Source organism: Trichosurus vulpecula, chromosome 1, assembly GCF_011100635.1.
Source record: "Trichosurus vulpecula isolate mTriVul1 chromosome 1, mTriVul1.pri, whole genome shotgun sequence".
Lineage (NCBI taxonomy): Eukaryota > Metazoa > Chordata > Mammalia > Diprotodontia > Phalangeridae > Trichosurus > Trichosurus vulpecula.
Window position 1 is genome coordinate 34,837,615 of NC_050573.1, and position 18,358 is coordinate 34,855,972.

An 18,358-nucleotide genomic window follows, 5' to 3' on the forward strand; every position below is an offset into this window, starting at 1 on the left:
CAGCTGAAGACAAAATTCATCTTACCCAGTAGGGAAGCAGGAAGGAAATAAGGGAAAACAGAGGGGCATAAGAGGAAGGCTAGATTAAATGAATAGTCAGAAGCAAAACAGACTTTTTAAAAAATAAACTGATTTATGAGTCATTTCTTGGCCAGTATTTCTTTGTTTTTAATCTTATTTAATATTTTATTTTTCCCAAGTACATGTAAAGACAATTTTAATTTTTTTTCAAATTGTGAGTTCTGAATTCCCCCTCTCAACCAATGAAAATTTGACATAAGTTACATGTATGTAGTCATGCAAAACACACTTCCATATAAGTCATTCTGTGAAAGAAAACAGACCAAAAAAACCCCAAGAAAATAAAGAAAGTAAAGAAAAGGTATCTTTGATCTGCATTCAGGCTCTAGTAGTTCTTCCTCTGGACAGCAACTTTCATCCTAAGTCCTACAGAATTGCCTTGGATCATTGTATTGCTGAGAATAGCTAAGTTATTCATAGTAGATCATCATACAACATTGCTGTCACTGTGTACAATATTCTCCTGGTTGTGCTCATTTCACTTTACATCAGTTCATGTAAGTCTTTCCAGGTTTTTCTGAAAGCATCCTGCTTACCACCATCATATCACAAAGAACAACTTGTTTAGCCATTCTCCAATTGACAGACATCCTTTCGATTTCCAATTCTTTGCCACCACTAAAAAAGTTGCTATAAATATTTTTGTACACACAGGTCCTTTTCCTTTTTTTTAATCTCTTTTGGATATGGACGTAGTACTGGTATTGCTTGGTCAAAGGGTATGCACGATTTTATAGCCCTTTGGGCATAGTTCCAAATTGCTCTCCAGAATGGCTGAATCAGTATACAACTTCACCAATAGTACCTTAGTGTTTTAATTTTCCCACATCCCTCTCCAACATTTGTCATTTTCCTTTTCTGTCATATTAGGCAATATGACAGGTGTGAGGTAGTAGGTCAGAGTTGTTTCAATTTGCATTCCTTCCATCAACAGTGATTTATAGTATTTTTTCATATGATTATAGATAGCTTTGACTATTTTGTCTGAAAATTGGCTATTCATATCCTTTAACCATTTGTGAATAGAGAAATGGCTCTTATTTCTATAAATTTGACTCAGTATTCTATGTTTTAGAAATGATGTCTTTATCACAATTTTTTCACTATGTATTTCCCTCCATCTTATTTTCCCCATTTATCCTACGCTCTCTCTCCCTTTATGTTGTCCATTCTCAAAAGTGTTTTGCTTCTGACTTTTGCCTCCCCCAAACTGCCCTCCCTTTTATCAGTTCCCCACTCTTCTCTTATCCCTTTCCCTTCCTACTTTCCTGTATGGTAAGAAAGATTTCTATACCCAACTGAGTGTGTGTATATTATTCCCTCTCTGAACCAATTCTGATGAGAGTAAAGTTCATGTGCCTCCCTCCCTGCTTCCCCCATTTTCCCCTCCATTGTAAATCTTTCAGGCCTCTTTTATATCAGATAATTTATCCCATTCTACCTCTCCCTTTCCCCTTCCCCCAGTGCATTCTTCTCTCTCATCCCTTACTTTTATTTTTTTAGATAATCATAGCATCACATTCAACTCACGCATTTGCTTTCTATGTCTACTCTAACTGCTCTAATAATGAGAAAGTGTTTAGGAGTTTTGAATATCATTTTCCCATGTAGGAATATAAACAGTTTAATCTTATTGAATCCCTTATGATTTCCCTTTCCTGTTTACCTTTTTTATTGAGTCTTGTATTTGCAAGTCAAATTTTCCATTCAGCTCTGTTGTTTTCATCAGGAATGCTTGAAAGTCCTCTGTTTCATTGAATGTCTATTTTTTTCCCTGATGGATTATACTCACTTTTTCTGGGTAGGTGATTCTTGGTTGTAATCTAGTTCTTTTGTGCTCTTGAATATCATTCTAAGCCATCCAATCCTTTAATGTAGAAGCTAAATCTTGTGTTATCCTAACTGTAGCTCCATGACATTTTAATTCTTTTTGGCTGCTTCCAGTATTTTCTCCTTGATCAAGGAGGTGTAGAATTTGGCTATAATACTCCTGGAAGTTTTCATTTTGGGATCTCTTTCAAGAAGTGATTGGTGGATTCTTTCCATTTCTATTTTAACCTTTTTGGTTACAGAATATCAGGACAGGTTTCCTTCATAATTTCTTGAAAGATGATGTCTAGGCTCTTTTTTTGATCATGACTTTCAGGTAGTCCAATGATTTTTAAATTATCTCTCCTGGATCTATTTTCTAGGTCAGTTAAGTTTTTCCAATGTGCTAGTTCACATTATATTCTATTTTTTTACTCTTTTGATTTTGTTTGTTTCTTGATGTCTCATAAAATTATTACCTTCCACTTGCCCAATTCTAACTTGTCCAATTATTTTCTTCAGTGAGCTTTTAGACCTCCTTTTCCATTTGGCCAATTCTAGTTTTTAAGGGGCTCTTCTCTGCACTGGATTTTTGTGCCTCTTTTACCATTAAGCCTGTTCTGTTTTTCAAGGTGTTATTTTCTTCAGTATTTTTGTGCCGCCTTTACCAAGCTATTGACTCTTTTTTCATGATTTTCTTGCATCACTCTTATTTCTCTTCCCAATTTTTCCTTTACCTCTCTTACTTGATTTTTAAAATCCTTTTTGAGCTCTTCCATGGCCTGAGACCAATTCATATTCTTCTTTGAGCCTTTGGATGTAGGGATTTTTTTTGTGTTTCCTTCTGAATGTGTATTTTGATCTTCCTTTTCACCATAGTAACTTTCTATGGTCAGAATTTTTCTTTGTTCATTTTCCCAGCCTATTTCTTGACTTTTAAGTTAAAATAAGGCTCTGCTTCCCAAATGGAGGGGGCACTGTCCTAAACCTAAAGTTTTTTGTGCAGCTATTTTCAGAGAAAATTCTAGGGACCTATAAGTAGTAGGATCTTCCAAGGTGGTATGATCTAGTGAGAGGTGTGTTTATTACTCTACTGGTTTGTGAGTGACCATAAGCACTCTTTTCAACCTTGGAACTATGACCAGGGTCCCTGCTCCTATGTGGCCACAAGCTCTGCTGTGCTAGTGTTCCTCCTCACACTGGGCCTAAGATCCAGGATCATGGCCCATATCCAAATATAAGAAATGCCACAGCATCCTGCTTTATTGCTAGCAAAGGGACCCCTGTAAATCTCCTTCTCACCCGTTGTCCAATCCCTTACCATCTGTGGACCGAGAGGTCTGGAAATCTCCACTGCTGCCACTGATTTAGTTGCCCTGAGGATTGCTCCTGGTTTGCTGGGGGCCAGTCTTTACTGGCACAGTCTTGCTGGACTGTGTTCCTCTCTCACCCTGGTGTAACAGACCTTTCCTCAAAACCTTCTAAGTTGTCTTGGGCTGTAAAACTGTTTCACTCTATCTTTTTGTTGGTTCTGCCATTCTAGAATTTGTTTAAAGTCATTATTTAAAGGCATTTGGAGAGGTTGGGAGGAGAGTTCAGGTGACTGCCTGGCTTTACTCTGCCATCTTGCCTCTGCTTCCCAAAACAAACTCCAAATGAAGGAACAGGGGAAAAAAAGAGAAGGAAAAGTATAAAAGAAGAGGATGAAGGGAAATAATAAAATTAGCAATCTTAATTGTAAATATGAATGGGATCAATTCACCCATAAAATGGAAGAAGATATCAGATTGGATTAGAAACCAGAATCCAACAATATTTTGTTTACAAGAAACATACTTGAAACAGAAAGATACACAAAGAGTTTAAATAACGGACTGGAGCAGCATCTTTTATGTATCAGCTAAAGTTAAAAAGGCAGGGGTAGTAGTCATGCTCTCAGATAAAACAAAAGCAAAAATAGATTTAATTAAAATAGATAAAGAGAAACTACATGTTTGCTAAGAGGTACCACAGACAGTGAATTAATATCAGCATTGAACATATATGCTCCAAATGGAATAGTATCTAAACTTATGAAGGAAAAGTTAAATGAGTTTCAGGAAAAAATCAACAATAAAACTATAATAGGGAGGGAACTCAATTTACCCCTCTTAGATTTAGATAAATATGACCATAAAATGAACAAAAAAGAAATTAGACAGATGAACAGAATTTTAGAAAAGTTAGATATAATAGACCTCTAAGGAATAATGAAAGGAAATAGGAAGAAGTATACCTATTTCTCATCTGTACTTGGCCTTCTTCACAAAAAAATGACTATGTATTAAGGCAGAAAAAAACTCACAAACAAATGCAGAAAAGCAGAAATACTGAATGCATCATTTTCTGACAACACAACAAAATTACATTCAAAAAAGACCTTTGAAGAAAATATTAAAAATTAGAAACAGATTTAATACTAAAGAATGGATTTGTAATAGAATAAATTATATAATCAATAATTTCATTAAAGATAATAAGAACTAGATAGCAGATCAAAATTTATAGGATGCAGTCAAAACAGTACTTAGGGGAAAATGTATCTCTAAACTCTTTCATCCAAAGAGAAAGAGCAGATCAATAAAGAGACACGCAAATAAAAACCTAAAAAAAAATTAAAACCCCCCAATTAAATGTCAAAATTGAAATCCTCAAAATCAAAGGAGAGACTGAAAAAAAATGAAAGTAAAGAAAAACAATTGAATAAATAAGAGGAGGAATTGATTTTTTGAAAAAATAAAATAAAATAAATAAGTCATTAGCTAATTGGAGTTTAAAAAGAAAGGAGGAAAACTAAATTGCCTCTATCAAAAATGAAAAAAGTGAATTCCCAACCAATGAAGAAGAAATAAAAGCAATTATTAGGAGCTAATGCACCCAACTATATACCAATAAAACTGACAATCTAAATGAAATGGATGAATATTTACAAAAATATAAATTGCCCAGATTGATAGAACAGGAAATAGAATATTAAAATGACCCTATCTTTGAAAAAAATAAATTGAATAAGCCATTTACAAATAAACAAATGAGATAATTTACAAATAAATTCTATTTAAATAACATTTTAAAAACAATTAATTCCAATACTACATAAGCTACTTTTAAAAACTGGTTAAGAAGGGATCTTACGAAATTTTTTTTGTGGTACAAATATGGTCTTGATATTTAAAAAACCAGAGAGAGTCAAAACTGAGAAAGAAAACTATAGACCAAATTCCCTAATGAATACTGATGCACTAATTTATTTTCAACATTCATTTTTTATAAGATTCTGAGTTCCAATTTTTCTTTCTCCCTCCTTCCCCCTCCTCCCAAAGACAGCAAGCAATCTGATTATATATGTGCAATCATGGTAAACATATTCCCACATTAGCTATGTTGTGAAAGAAGAAACAGAACATAAGGGGAAAACCACGAAAAAAACAAAAAACAACAAAAAAAGTGAATATATTATGCTTTGATCTGCATTCACACTCCATAGTTCTTTCTCTGGATCTGATGCACAAATCTTAAATATAATACTAGCAAGGAGATTACAGCAATATGTCACCAAAATCACATACTATGACCAGATTAGATTTATAGCAGGAATACAGAGCTGGTTCAATATTAGGAAAGCTATAAACATAACTAAACATATTAATAACAAAATCTACATATTACTTTAAGAGATACTGAAAAAGTTTGCAACAAAATAAAATCCCTGCTCCTGTTTAAAAAAAACCCACTAGAAAGCACAGGAATGAATGGAGCTTTCCTTAAAATCATAGATAGTATATATCTAAAACCAAGGACAAGCATTATCTATAATGAGAATAAGCTAGAAATCCTTTCAATAAGATTAGTAGTGAGACAAGGATGTCCGTTATGACCATTACTATTCAATAATGTATTAGAAATGCTAGCTATAGTAGTAAGGAAAAAAAACTGAAGGAAAATGTATGCAATGAGAAAACAAAAAGGATCACTTTTTGTACATGATATGATCATTTACCTAGAGAACCCTAAAGAGTCAACTTAAAAAACTAATCAAAACAATTAACATAACTATGATATGGTTGGGTGAGAAATGTCTGATTCTTTAGTGTTGGCAAAATTACCAGACTTTTTCAAGAAATTATCAGTAAAGTTGCAGGGTATAAAAGAAATTTTCTGAATATTAACCAACAACAAAATACAGCAAGAAGATATAGGAAGAGAAGTTCCATTTAAAATAACTATGGACAGAATGAAATACAAGGAAGTCAACCTGCCAAGACACACACAGGAACTATATGAACACAATTAAAAAATGCTCTTTACACAAATGAAGAGAGATCTAAATAATTGGAAGAATAGTAATTGTTCATGGGTTGGCCAAGCCAATAGAATAAAAATTACAACTATACCCAAATTAATATCAAACTACCAAAGAATTATTTTATAGAGCTAGAAAAAATAATAATAAAACTCACCTGGAGGAACAAAAGGGCAAAAATATAAAGAGAATCAATGTGGGAAAAATGGGAAGTTAAGGGGAATAGCAGGATCAGATCTCAAACAATACTGCAAGGCCAGAATCAACAAAACAATTTGGTAAGTGGGTAAGAAATAGAGAGGTTTATCAGTAGAACTGATTAGGTATAAAATAAACAGAAGCAAATGAGCACAGTAACCTAGTCCTCAAGAAACGCAAAAGATTCAAAGTCTGACTGGAACTAGGTACAGATCAACATCTCCCACTGTATATTAAGATAATCTCAAAATGGCACACGATTTAGATGTAAAGAGTGACATCATAAGGAAATTAGTGGAGCATAAAAGAAACTTATCTGTTAGATCTACAGATGGGGGGCTGGTTCATGAACAAGAGGTTCACAGAAGGTAAAATATATCATTTTAATTACATAAAATTAAAAATGTTTTGCACTAACAACATCAATGCAGCTAAAATTAGAAGTAAAGCAGGAAACTGGTGGGGGTGGGGGGAGGGAACCTTTGCAGCAAATTTTTCTGATAAAGGTCTCATTTCTAAGATATAAAGGGACCTGAGTCAAATATACAATAAAGGTCATTCCTCCATTAATAAATGGTCAAAGGATATGAATAGACAGTTTTCAGAAGAAGAAATCCAACTCATCATATTTATCATATAAAAAAGGCTCTAAGACACTGCTGATTAGAGAAATACAAATTAAAACAATTCTGAGGTACCACCTCATACCTATCATATTGGCTAACATGACAGAAAAGGAAAACGACAAAGGCTGGAGGGGCCATGGGAAAACAAGTACACTAATGTACTATTGGTAGAGCTGTGAACTAGTCTAACCCATTCTGGAAAGCAATTTGGAACTATGTCCAAAAAGCTATTAAACTGTGTATACTCCTTGACCCAGCAATTCTACTACGAGGTCTCTACCCACAAAAAGATCAAAGAAAGAGGAAAAGGACCAAAATGTACAAAAATATTTATAGCAGTTCTTTTTGCAGCAGCAAAAAATTGAAAACTGAGAAGGTACCCATCAATTGGAGAATTGATGAACAAGTTATGGTATATGAATGTGATAAAATACTACTGAGCAGAAATGCTGAAGGGGATAGTTAATGATACAAAGTGAAGTGAGTAGAACCAGAATAACACTTTACATAATAACACTAATATTGTAAAGAAAATTGGCTGTAAAGACTTAGTAACTGATCAACATAACGACTAATGATAATGCCAAAGGACTCATGATGAAATGTGATACTCACCTCCAGATGGAGAGCTGACAGATTCAGTGCAGACTGAAGCATATTTTCTTATCTTTCTTTTTCTTTATTTATTTGGGGTGGGGGGAAGAAGGGAACATGGCTAATGAGGGAATTTATTTTGTATGACTATACATACTTGCAATGGGTTTTGGTTTTCTTGTTTTTTCAGTGGGGGAGTAGAAGAGAGAGGGAGATAATTCAGAACTGAAAAATCCTCCTCCCCTTCCACACTGTGGCATGGAGGTAACACATTCTTAAAGGCTATACAGACAGAGCAAAATCTCTGGCAAGTTTTACTAAGCTAGAAAGGCTTTGAGAATAAGCTCAATTATGAAATGTTATCCAAAGACCAACCCAGCTAGTTGGACTAGTTTAGGTGGGCTCATTACCCATGGGGCACAAGTACAAGATGAGAGATCTTATGACTATGGCAATTCATCAAACAATCTACTAAGGCATGCTGGGACAGAGGGAATACCTACATCACCAAAACCACAGAACCTTTGAAGTAATGAAGAAGTATGCTATGATCAAGTAGGTGCCCATCAATTGGGAAATGGCTAAAAAAAATTGTGGTACATGAATGTAATGAATATTACTGTGCCATAGTAAGTAACACATACGAGGAATTCAGGGAAACATGGGAAGACCTGTATTAAGACCTGATGTAGATATGATGTAGAATGAAGTAAACAAAACCAGGGTAACAACAGACACAACTACAAAATATAAATGAAAAGAATGTTAAAATGAAACCCAGTCATAACAATTATAACAACCAATCTTTGCCTCAGAGATGAGGCCATGGATTCCTCTTCCTTTCTTGGAGAGATGGAGGACCAAGGGTATAGAATGCTGCATACACTATCAGATTGGTCTCCATATTAATTAGTTTGGGTAACCATCTGTCTTTATTACAAGGGAAGACTCACAGGATGGAGGGGTGAGGGGAAAATATATCCAGGAATGATTATAATGTAAAACTAAAAGGTATCAATTAAACTTATTAAAGTGTATCAGTGCTCCAGAGAGAAAACTGGTGGACTCTAAATGGAGATGGAAGTATACTTTTTCACTTTTTGCTACACGATTTATATACAAATATGTTTTGCATGACTTCATAGGGATAATGGGCATCATATTGTTTGCCTTCTCAATGGATGGGACAGTGAAGGGAGAGAATGTGGAAATGAAAGTTTTAAAACAAATGTTATACTATAAAAATAAAGAAGGGAATAAAACAAAGCGCATGGGATGGGAATTGGTTGAATCAAGTAACCTATCCAAATTTATATCACTAATAAATACTCTAGCCCTGGTACCTTCATCAGGTAAGCATACCTCTATTGAACCGCTGTAGATGCCAAAAAACCCTTAGTCAATTTGGAAAGTGTGATGGCCACTGGATGAAGTGAGGTGATATTATACTGGAATTGTATTGGGATCAGCTAGGGAGAATCAGTCATGCCTAGTGGGGCTCACATATAGTGGCAAATTAGTTTAGGTCCCGGCTAGGTCAGTTATAGGAGCCATTCCAGCCCTCAAAGACTATAAAATGAAATCAGATTTGAGAAGACGGCTTCAGACACGAAAAGTTTATCCCACTCTAGTCATACCATAATACAAGTATTTCCCTGTATTCTGTTGAGGCCAAGAACAATGAAAAGAACTATAAAGAAAAGAAGTACATACTTAATGAAGGTTTTAAAAACCTATTTTTGCCCATCCTACTAAAGTGTTTGCTTCTTGTGCTTTGGTTAACACATCTATATTGGCTACAAAACTTAAGTTTACTATATAAATTCCACATTATAACAAAACTAGCTTTCCTGCCAACATCTCGAAAGATTCAATTCAATTCAAAAACATCGTTTGAGCCCCCACAATGTGCAAGATACTGTACTAAACAGGAGGGATGAGAATATGAAATAAGACAAGATCCCTGCCTTAAAGAAGCATACAGTCTTACAGTAAATAAGATAGATGAAAGTAAATTTCCCAGTGCAGGGTTCTGTATCTCTTAGAAAGGTGACTTTACTAAAATCAGCCTCTTTACTTACCCTGTATTTAGTATCAGTTGGGGCATTCAATATGGTTGGGTGAGAAATGTCTGATTCTTTAGTGTTGGCAAAATTACCAGACTTTTTCAAGAAATTATCAAAATCATTCTCATTAGGGAATTCAGGAGTAATGAAGGATAATGCAAGTTTGTCTGTTGTGAAAGAAAGCACGTTTGTCAATGTCAACATAAAAGCTTTTCAAGAATGTACCTTCAAAAAGAATTAAGGCTAATAAAAGAAACATAGTCACGTGAAATACACCATCAGGTTAAATCCAACTATCTCCATTGAGCGCTCGTCCACACCCCTGTCACTTTCTCCATGAGACTTAATTTCCACCCTGTAAAATGAGGAGGCTACACCAGATGATTTGCAAGGCCCCTTGCAACTCCTACATATCATTCTATTGTTCCACCTACTTGAATCTGGGCAAGTCCATGTGCCAGCAGGGTGGGTATACTCACCACAATATGGAGATAAATCTAATATGGCTCCTGTGTAATGGAGCCATGTACAAAGATCACTTGAGGTCAGCTGGATCAATAAGTTTGTGTGGGTATAAAAGAATTCATTTTTTACCTCTCATGCAGGAAAATGGGGATAGATTACTCCCCTCACCTCATAACCAATTTAAAAAAAGAGGCAATTGAGGGCAGTTCTTCTGTGTCCTACAAACCAGAAGGAAAGTGAGCTGTGTGTATCCCTGAATATGTCAGCGGGCAAAAAACTGATTCACAATGCCATTATTTTCTGTCATAAGTTACAAATCAGTAACTCAAAGTCTTGCTCTCTCTTAATTATGAAGAAGTTGAATCAAAATCTCAACATCATTCTGATAAAAACAACAAAGTACATAGTTGAAAATATTTTTTAGTAGATAGGCAGTGCCATAAATGAATATCCCTGGTCTCTCTAATCTCTCCAGGCTTAGTGGCATTTTCTAGTACTTGTTCTCTGAAAATGGACCTTGATAAGCCTTGATCAAGGCTAAATGAAATGATAAAAATAAATACTGTTTTTATGCAAATCTCCTCAACAAAAATAAAAGCGAAAAAGGAAACAGGAACTACAGCTACTATTTAAAACTGTACCATTACAACAAAGAGGAAGTCAAATTAAAAAAGACATTCAGAAAAGAAAAATCCAGATAGCTTGGTATACTACAAATTAGGAAAACAAACACAATTACTTCAAAAGAAAATCCATTAATATGCAGTTATGTTGAGTTCCCTGAGGAGATTTGCAAAGAACACTCTGAAGAGGAGGAGTACCTGTACTCTAGGGGTATTACAAGGAGGGTTGGACTACTCGGATCTTGAAATTCAGGCTTTATTCTTAACACAAAAGAAGTTTAAAGGAAACTTTTCCCCTGTGTGTTAACTAAATACACTTTTCATCAGATACTTACAGTTGAGAGTGTAGAGGCAAAAAACAGATGGATTTGTTTGCTCCATTAACTGAAATAGTCTTTCAGGGGGGTGTGCTGTAAAATTCATTTCATAGAAGGCTATCTTCTGAAAGCAGAAACGACTGTCACTTCTAAAAATGAAAAAAAAAAGGCTTAAAGTTTGCAACATAGACAATATTGGCAAAACTAGTTTAAAACTGTCAGATGGACATATTCACTAGGTTAGCAGCTCTACTGAGACAACAGTGAAAATATGAAATAGATCCATTGCTTTTGAGTTTATTCACTGTTAAAGGGTCTGGCATTTTTAATCTTTCCTATAATGAAAGAAAAAATCTAGACAAGTATAAACAACCACCAAGAAATTTAGTACAATATGAAACAGCCTAGAGCCTTGTGATACAAATAAGCATTAAAAACCAAGGTAAAATTAATGGGATAACAGTCCATGGAGGCTTAGATTACATAAGAATTTTGCTTGTAGCCATGACATTAGAAATGATTCAGGAATTTCTAGTTTATTGAATTAAGGTATGAGTTAAGGACTATAATACATCATGTGGAATGAGAAAAAGTGGAGCTGTCTGAAATTATCTGATCATTTTTGGTGCTTAGAATTCATAGCATAGCCAAGCATATAGCCCACGAAGGAAATGACAGATGGCAATCAACTTGACAGATGGATGTACCAAAAAATGAAGTCAGGAAGATGCAGAAATAGAGAGCTGGATAGTGAACAGGAAAAAAAGTGAGGAAGACGATACTAGCAGGAATCATGAAAGGACATCTAGCAGAGTAGTTAACGATGATACTGACAAATGATGACTAGAGCAGAGAGTGACAACTGAAAGCAGAAGGTAAATAGATAGTAAAGAGAGGCAGCAGACCTGCTAAAAGTAAGGAAAATCATCTCATCAGTCCATTCATGTTTATTTGGTTGCTGCTGTGTGCAAACCCTACGCTAGGCACTAATGGGGATGGAACAGAGCATAATGCAGCAAATCCCTCAAGGAGTTTACAATACACACATAAAAAGGGTAACTAACAACACAAGGAAGCAAATGACAGTTGCCAAGAGAATGGTGCATAGAATAGAAACCAGGATTCAGAGGCAGAAGTCATCACTTCCAAGTAGGCTGATCAGAGGGGAGAGTGTGAAGGATTGAGAAGGTGCAGGAGAGCAGGAAAGTCACCCTAGAGAGGTGGAGAGAAGAGAGAGAAGAAAGGTGCAGAGGTAGGGATATAGGAGCACAATTTGGGGACAGTGAATAGAACAATCTACAGATAAAATAGGGTGAGATTGTGGGGAGCCTTGATTATCGGCCTAAGGAGTTTGAACTTTATTCTCAACTGGCCTGCATAACATGAGGCCGGCAGGATGTTTGCGGCCCACCAAAAGATTTTGGGCGGCCCGCAAAAAATGTAAGGTTGCCAGCGTGTACTCTCCTGTTTGTCGTGTGACACACGACAACCAACTAGCGTCAGTCTGTCTCTAGTCTAACCTGTCTGTGGCTGAAGAAATTTGGCCTATTTTAATTTTGGTCCCTACCTACTGCCAAGTTGTGCAGGTCTGTTCTAAAGGCAATCAAAAAACATTAAGGGTTTCTAGCCGGAAAATGACACAACAGATACAAAGTTTAGGAAGGTCAATCTGGTGATGGTTCATGTGATAGGCTGGAATGGAGAAAGAACAGGGGCAGAGACCTCAGTGAGGTGGATGTCACAGTAGTGCAACAATGTGATGGTAAAGGGCTGACCTAAGAGAGTCATTGTGAAAACAAACATAGGAAGGGTAGTTATGTAAAACATGATTAACGAGAGAGATTTTGTGCCAAACTGGACATGCAGGGAAGGAGAGGGGGAGAAAGAAGAGTTAGAAATGACACCAACCAAGGCTCCTAGCACCCCCACCAATGGGGGTGAATGACAGCACTACTGACAACAATCAGGAAATCAGGAGGGAGGGCCTGTTTTGAGGGAAAGATACTATGATCAATTGCTGACATGCTTTCTTAAGTCTTCACCATCTTTTTTAAGTTCATGAGAGGTAAAATATACTAAACCTTTGGCTACTGGAACCTAACTAACTGGAGCACTTACTTAATTGGTATTCTTTTTTCCCCCAGGTCGAGGCAATGGTATAAGCAAAGGTAGAGAAGCAGGAATATACAGAGCATGCTTTGGGGGGCAGTAAGAGTTTTTCATTCTTCCAATCCCACCCTTCCACTGCCACATAACATTCCACTTTCAGGAGAAAGAGGAAACAGGCCAAGTTCCTATCCCAAAGAATGTTCAAATCACCTAATAATCGTACTCATTTCACACACCAGCAAGGTTCTGCTTAAGATTATGCAAGCTGGGCTTCAGCACTAGATGAACCAAGAATCACCAGAAGTGCAGGCCAGTTGTCAAAGAGGCAGAGGCACTAGAGACCAAATTGCCAATATTCACTGTATTATGGAGAAAGCAAAGGAATTTCAGGAAAAAAAAACATCTACTTCTACTTCACTGACTACACTAAAACCTTGGACTGTGTGGATCACAACAAAATGTGGCAAGTGCTCAAAGAGAAGAGAGCACCAGATCATTTTACTTGTCTTCTGAGGAAACTGTTTGCAGTGAGAACCAAACATAGAACTAATTTGTTTAAGATTTGAGGAGTATGACAAGACTGTATATTGTCACCTTATTTATTTAACTTATATGCAGAGTATATCATGTAAAATGCCAGGCAGGATGAACCAAAAGCCAGAATTAAGGTTGCTGGGAGAAAGACAACAATCTCAGATATGCAGATGATACCACTCTGATGGCAGAAAGTGAAGGGGACTTAAGAAGCTTTTTGATGAGGGTGAAAAAGGAGAGAGTAAAGCTGGCTTGAAGCTTAACATAAAAAAACTAAGATCTTGGCAACTGGTCCCATTACTTCCTGGCAAATAGAGAGAGAAGGAATGGAAGCAGTGTTGGATTTGATATTCTAGGGCTCAAAGATCACTGCAGAGAGTGATTACAGCCATGAAATTAAAAGACACTTGCTCTTTGTGAGAAAAGCTATGGCAAACCTAGACAGCATATTAAAAGGCAGAGACATCACCTTGCAGAGAAAGCTATGTTTTTCCAATAGCAATATATGGCTGTGAAAGTTGAACTTATAAGGAAAGCCAAGCACAGCAAAACTGACGCTTTTGAATTGTGGTGCTGAAGACTTTTGATAGTCCTCTGGATGGCAAGAAGGTCAAATCAGTCAATACTTAAACTAATTCAGGCTATTCACTGGAAGGTCAAATACTGAGGCTAAAGCTTAACTACTCTGATCACATAATGAAAAGATGGGATTCACTGGAAGAGATCCTGATGTTGGGAAAGATTGAAGGCAAAAGGAAAAGAGGATGGCAGAGGATGAGATGGATAAATAGTATCAAGGAAAAAACAAACATGAATTTGGAGAGCCTTCGGGAGAGACTAGAAAACAAAAGGGCCTGGTATGGAATGGTCTATGGGGTCATGAAGAGTCACACACAACTGCACAACAAAAACAACAACAGATATCTTAATTTAGCAACAGTTAACAGACACTTTTTAGTTAACTTTCCATTAACAAGAAAATGAAAAATGAACTACAGCATTCCATCCCCCAAACTTTCTATTTAACTGAGGTTTTGTGTTTTAGGATTGTTTAGAAATAGGACAAAGTTCCATTCTGATGAGGAGTCTTGGGTTCTTAAAGACTATGTCAGGGCAGCAAAAACTCTGTTAGGTTTTCCCAAACTAGAAAGGCTCTGAGTACGGCCTAGCCACAGACTGATTCTGCTTGCTAAGGGTCAGCCTATTTAGGAAGTGGGAATCTCATCATCAATAGATGAGCCACTTGGTGATTAATTCTTTGACCAAGGCAACTCATAAAAATGGAAAATACAAAATGGCACTCAATCTTTCTACTTTAATAGTAACAGTGGTTGATAAAGGAACAAAGAATCACAGTTATTACCTTGTCCACAAATATTAATTTATACACTGGCACTCTTATGAGGTCCTTGTTCAATGAATGAATGGATAAACATTGTACCCATCTTGACTTTCTTGCTATAAAAAAGGAGAAGGCAAAAAAGTTGCAGATAAATAAAAAGCTCACAAATTTTCCATGGAAAGGAAAATAAAGGAGTTGGTGGAGTTGGCTTTATCAAGCATCTCTAGGCAACAAGAAATATCATTTCCCAAAACATTTAGTTATCTCATATTTGCAAAAAGACCACCATGAAAATGATGGTGGCTTCCATTCCCATCTCTGTATAGAAGATAATAAGACAGAAAAAGTCCGTTCATCAATCAATCAACAAGCATTTAAGAGACTAGGCATGCAGCTAGGTCCTAAGGATACAAAGACAAAGGGGATAACAGTTCCTACCCTCAAGAAGCTTGCATTATAACATGGGAGACAACGCATACAAAACAGACACAAGGTAACCTTGGAGGGAAAGCACTAGCAGTTGAAAGGATCAGGAAAGGATTCATGAAGAAGGGGTTACTTTAGTTGAGTCTTGAAAGAAACCAAGCATTCCAAGAAGTGGAGGTGAAGAGGGGGAACATTTCAGGCATGGCCAACAACCAGGCTAAAGAAGAACTCAGTAAGACCAATCCTCCATCAAATCAAAATATATTTTGCTACCTGATGACTTCAATGCATACATGTAGGAGAAGATGACAAAAACATGTTGGAAAATTTGGTTTAAGGGTAAGAAGACAGGCCAAAGGCTTCTGGACTACACAGAAGCCTCACCCATATTTATCACTAACTCCTTTAGGAAAATAAGTAGAAGAGGTAACTGATGGGCTTCTGTCATGCTCCACTGATATCCACATATTGTCAAAAGAACCTCAGGAAGGTCCCCAACACATTGAGGGCCCTGCCTACCCTGGCAGGCCGTGTGTGGATGAGAGTCATATAGGATGTAAAGGTAGAGAAATACTATGATCTACATTGCTGGAGGGAGTAGTGACAAGGAGAAGACCACAAATCTACTGGGATACTCAGAGAATGGACCCACATTTCCTTTGGGCAGTAAAGAGCCCTGATGAAAATAGAATGAATAACTTTGAAAAGCATTCAATTTATCAATTATCATCTGCTAAGTCTTCTATAAAGCTAAAGTTAAACTATCTTTCTCAGAATCATAAGTTCGCCTCATCATCCTACTATCTGCATCAGTTATCATCCTCTGAGTGCTTCTTTTTTTAAAGGTTTGAAATTTGACACACTTGCACACAGATAATTCAAGATAGATTTTTCCAACTCTAATCATCTGGAAATGCTGTTTTCCACTGTTCTCATGTACATGAACTGCCAGAATTTTTGGAAATTTACCCATCATAAAAATCTAAACAAAGCCTTCCTATCTATTGAATTCTTCGTCATATCAGTAAAATTGTATGAAATCAAACCGTACTTTTTTCCCACAAGATGTTAATGAGACTAGCTCACTGATATTATAAAATGGCTGACTTGAAATGATCTGAAATAATCCCCAATTCAGAAAAACAGACTTTGATTTTCCTTCCAGGGACAAAGTTTTCATACAATGGATAAACAGCTGAAATGATACACTAGCATTCCGGAAGTAGCAAAAGCACAAAAGGAAGGCCTCCAAAAGACTGGTAGACACTCTCTGAAGATTGATCAGGAAGCCTAGGAAGAGTAGGCATTGGAGGGCTAAGTGTCAAGTGTCAATCAGAAACTACTAGATTCACCCAAGTTGTAAACTTACGAGACAACTGGAACTGAGCATGTGGAAAAAATGCTGAAATCTGTAGAACTGCAGTCAGGATCACAGCAGCAGTTAACATCACATTCTTCTGCTAACAGGTCACACACACACAGTGTAGAAACTAGAGGAAACAGAGTAGGTCAACAAAGAGTCACATATACTGACAGCAACTACCATGGCATTTTAATACACCATGTACTTTAGGAGAGGGGTAAGACTTGTGATTTCATTGGTACAAGGAACTCCCTGATGAGAAAACTCCCTCCACCAAGGCAGGTCAGCACCTTCTCTGGGCCTTATAGTCTTAAAGAGTAGCCTAGAGGCCTGAGAGGTTCGGGAACTTGCTGTGGGTCATGCCCTGCATGTTTCAGAGGCAAAACTTGAACTCAGATCTTTTTGGCTTTGAAGCCAGCTATCTACTATGACATGCTGACTCTCTACCGTATACTTTACTAAAATAAAATCTGATAACTTCCAAAATTACATATAAATAATTCTAATGCTATATTTTAGAGAATTGACTGTTACAAGTTAACAAGCTGGAACAGGAATATACCAAGTTGTCATTTTTTAAAATCTATCGATACATTTTGTTTTGATATAAGACACTTCCCCAACACCCAGACAATGGCCTCCTTCAAAGTACATTCCCTGCTTTACATGATTATACACATATAACCTCTATCAGATTGCTTACCCTCTCGAGGAGGAAGCAGAGAAGAAAGGAAGAAACAGGATTTGGATCTCAAAACTTTAAGAAGAAAAAAAAAGTACATGCCAAAAAAACCCCACAACAACGTTCCCCACAGTATTGTGTGTTTGTCCCTCATTTTCGAAGAGGACCATGGAATCAGGAAAATGATGACATGACCTGCAGTTGCCTCACTTTCTCCTCCAGAGCCATCTGGGTCCAGTGACCAGATATTAATCAGGATGACTGGAGATGGCCCAGGATGCAACGGGAGGGCCCAAAATACAGACATTAAGTGGAGCTTGGGCAGGGACCTACTGTGGTCCAATCTATGAGCTTCAGAGTGAACTAGGTTGAAGATTTTAGGAAGGAAGGAAGGAAACAAGGAAGGAAGGAAGAAAGGAAGAAATCTAGCCAGTGAATCCCAAGTTAAGTGGGCAGCTTCTGGTCATCAAAATTGACCTTCCGAGGGAGAGGGAGCTTCCCAACTAGCTGGGTCCCCATTCAGGTTGTGTTTGTCCTTCGTTTTGTCGTTGTTGTTGTTTTATTATTTTTTTTTACCTTTTTTGAGGGGGGAAGGCAGGACAACTGGGGTTAAGTGACTTGCCCAAGGTCACACAGCTAGTAAGTGTGTCAAGTGTCTGAGGCTGGATTTAAACTCAGGTCCTCCCGACTCCAGGGCTGGTGCTCTACTCACTGCGCCACCTAGCTGCCCCTTGTCCTTCGCTTTTGAAGAGGACCGTGGCATCTGGGAAAAGATGACATG

At 36.9% G+C, this 18,358-nt stretch overlaps 1 protein-coding gene across 1 annotated transcript in view; it reads right to left on the reverse strand.

Moving 5' to 3' along the window:
• TCTN1 (tectonic family member 1) overlaps nt 1-18,358 on the reverse strand; it is a 50,397-nt gene that overhangs the window by 19,095 nt on the left and 12,944 nt on the right. Inside the window, 3 exon segments of the mRNA XM_036764401.1 lie at nt 9,732-9,883; nt 11,140-11,270; nt 16,902-17,022. Of these exon segments, the coding sequence (XP_036620296.1) occupies nt 9,732-9,883; nt 11,140-11,270; nt 16,902-17,022 (404 nt within the window).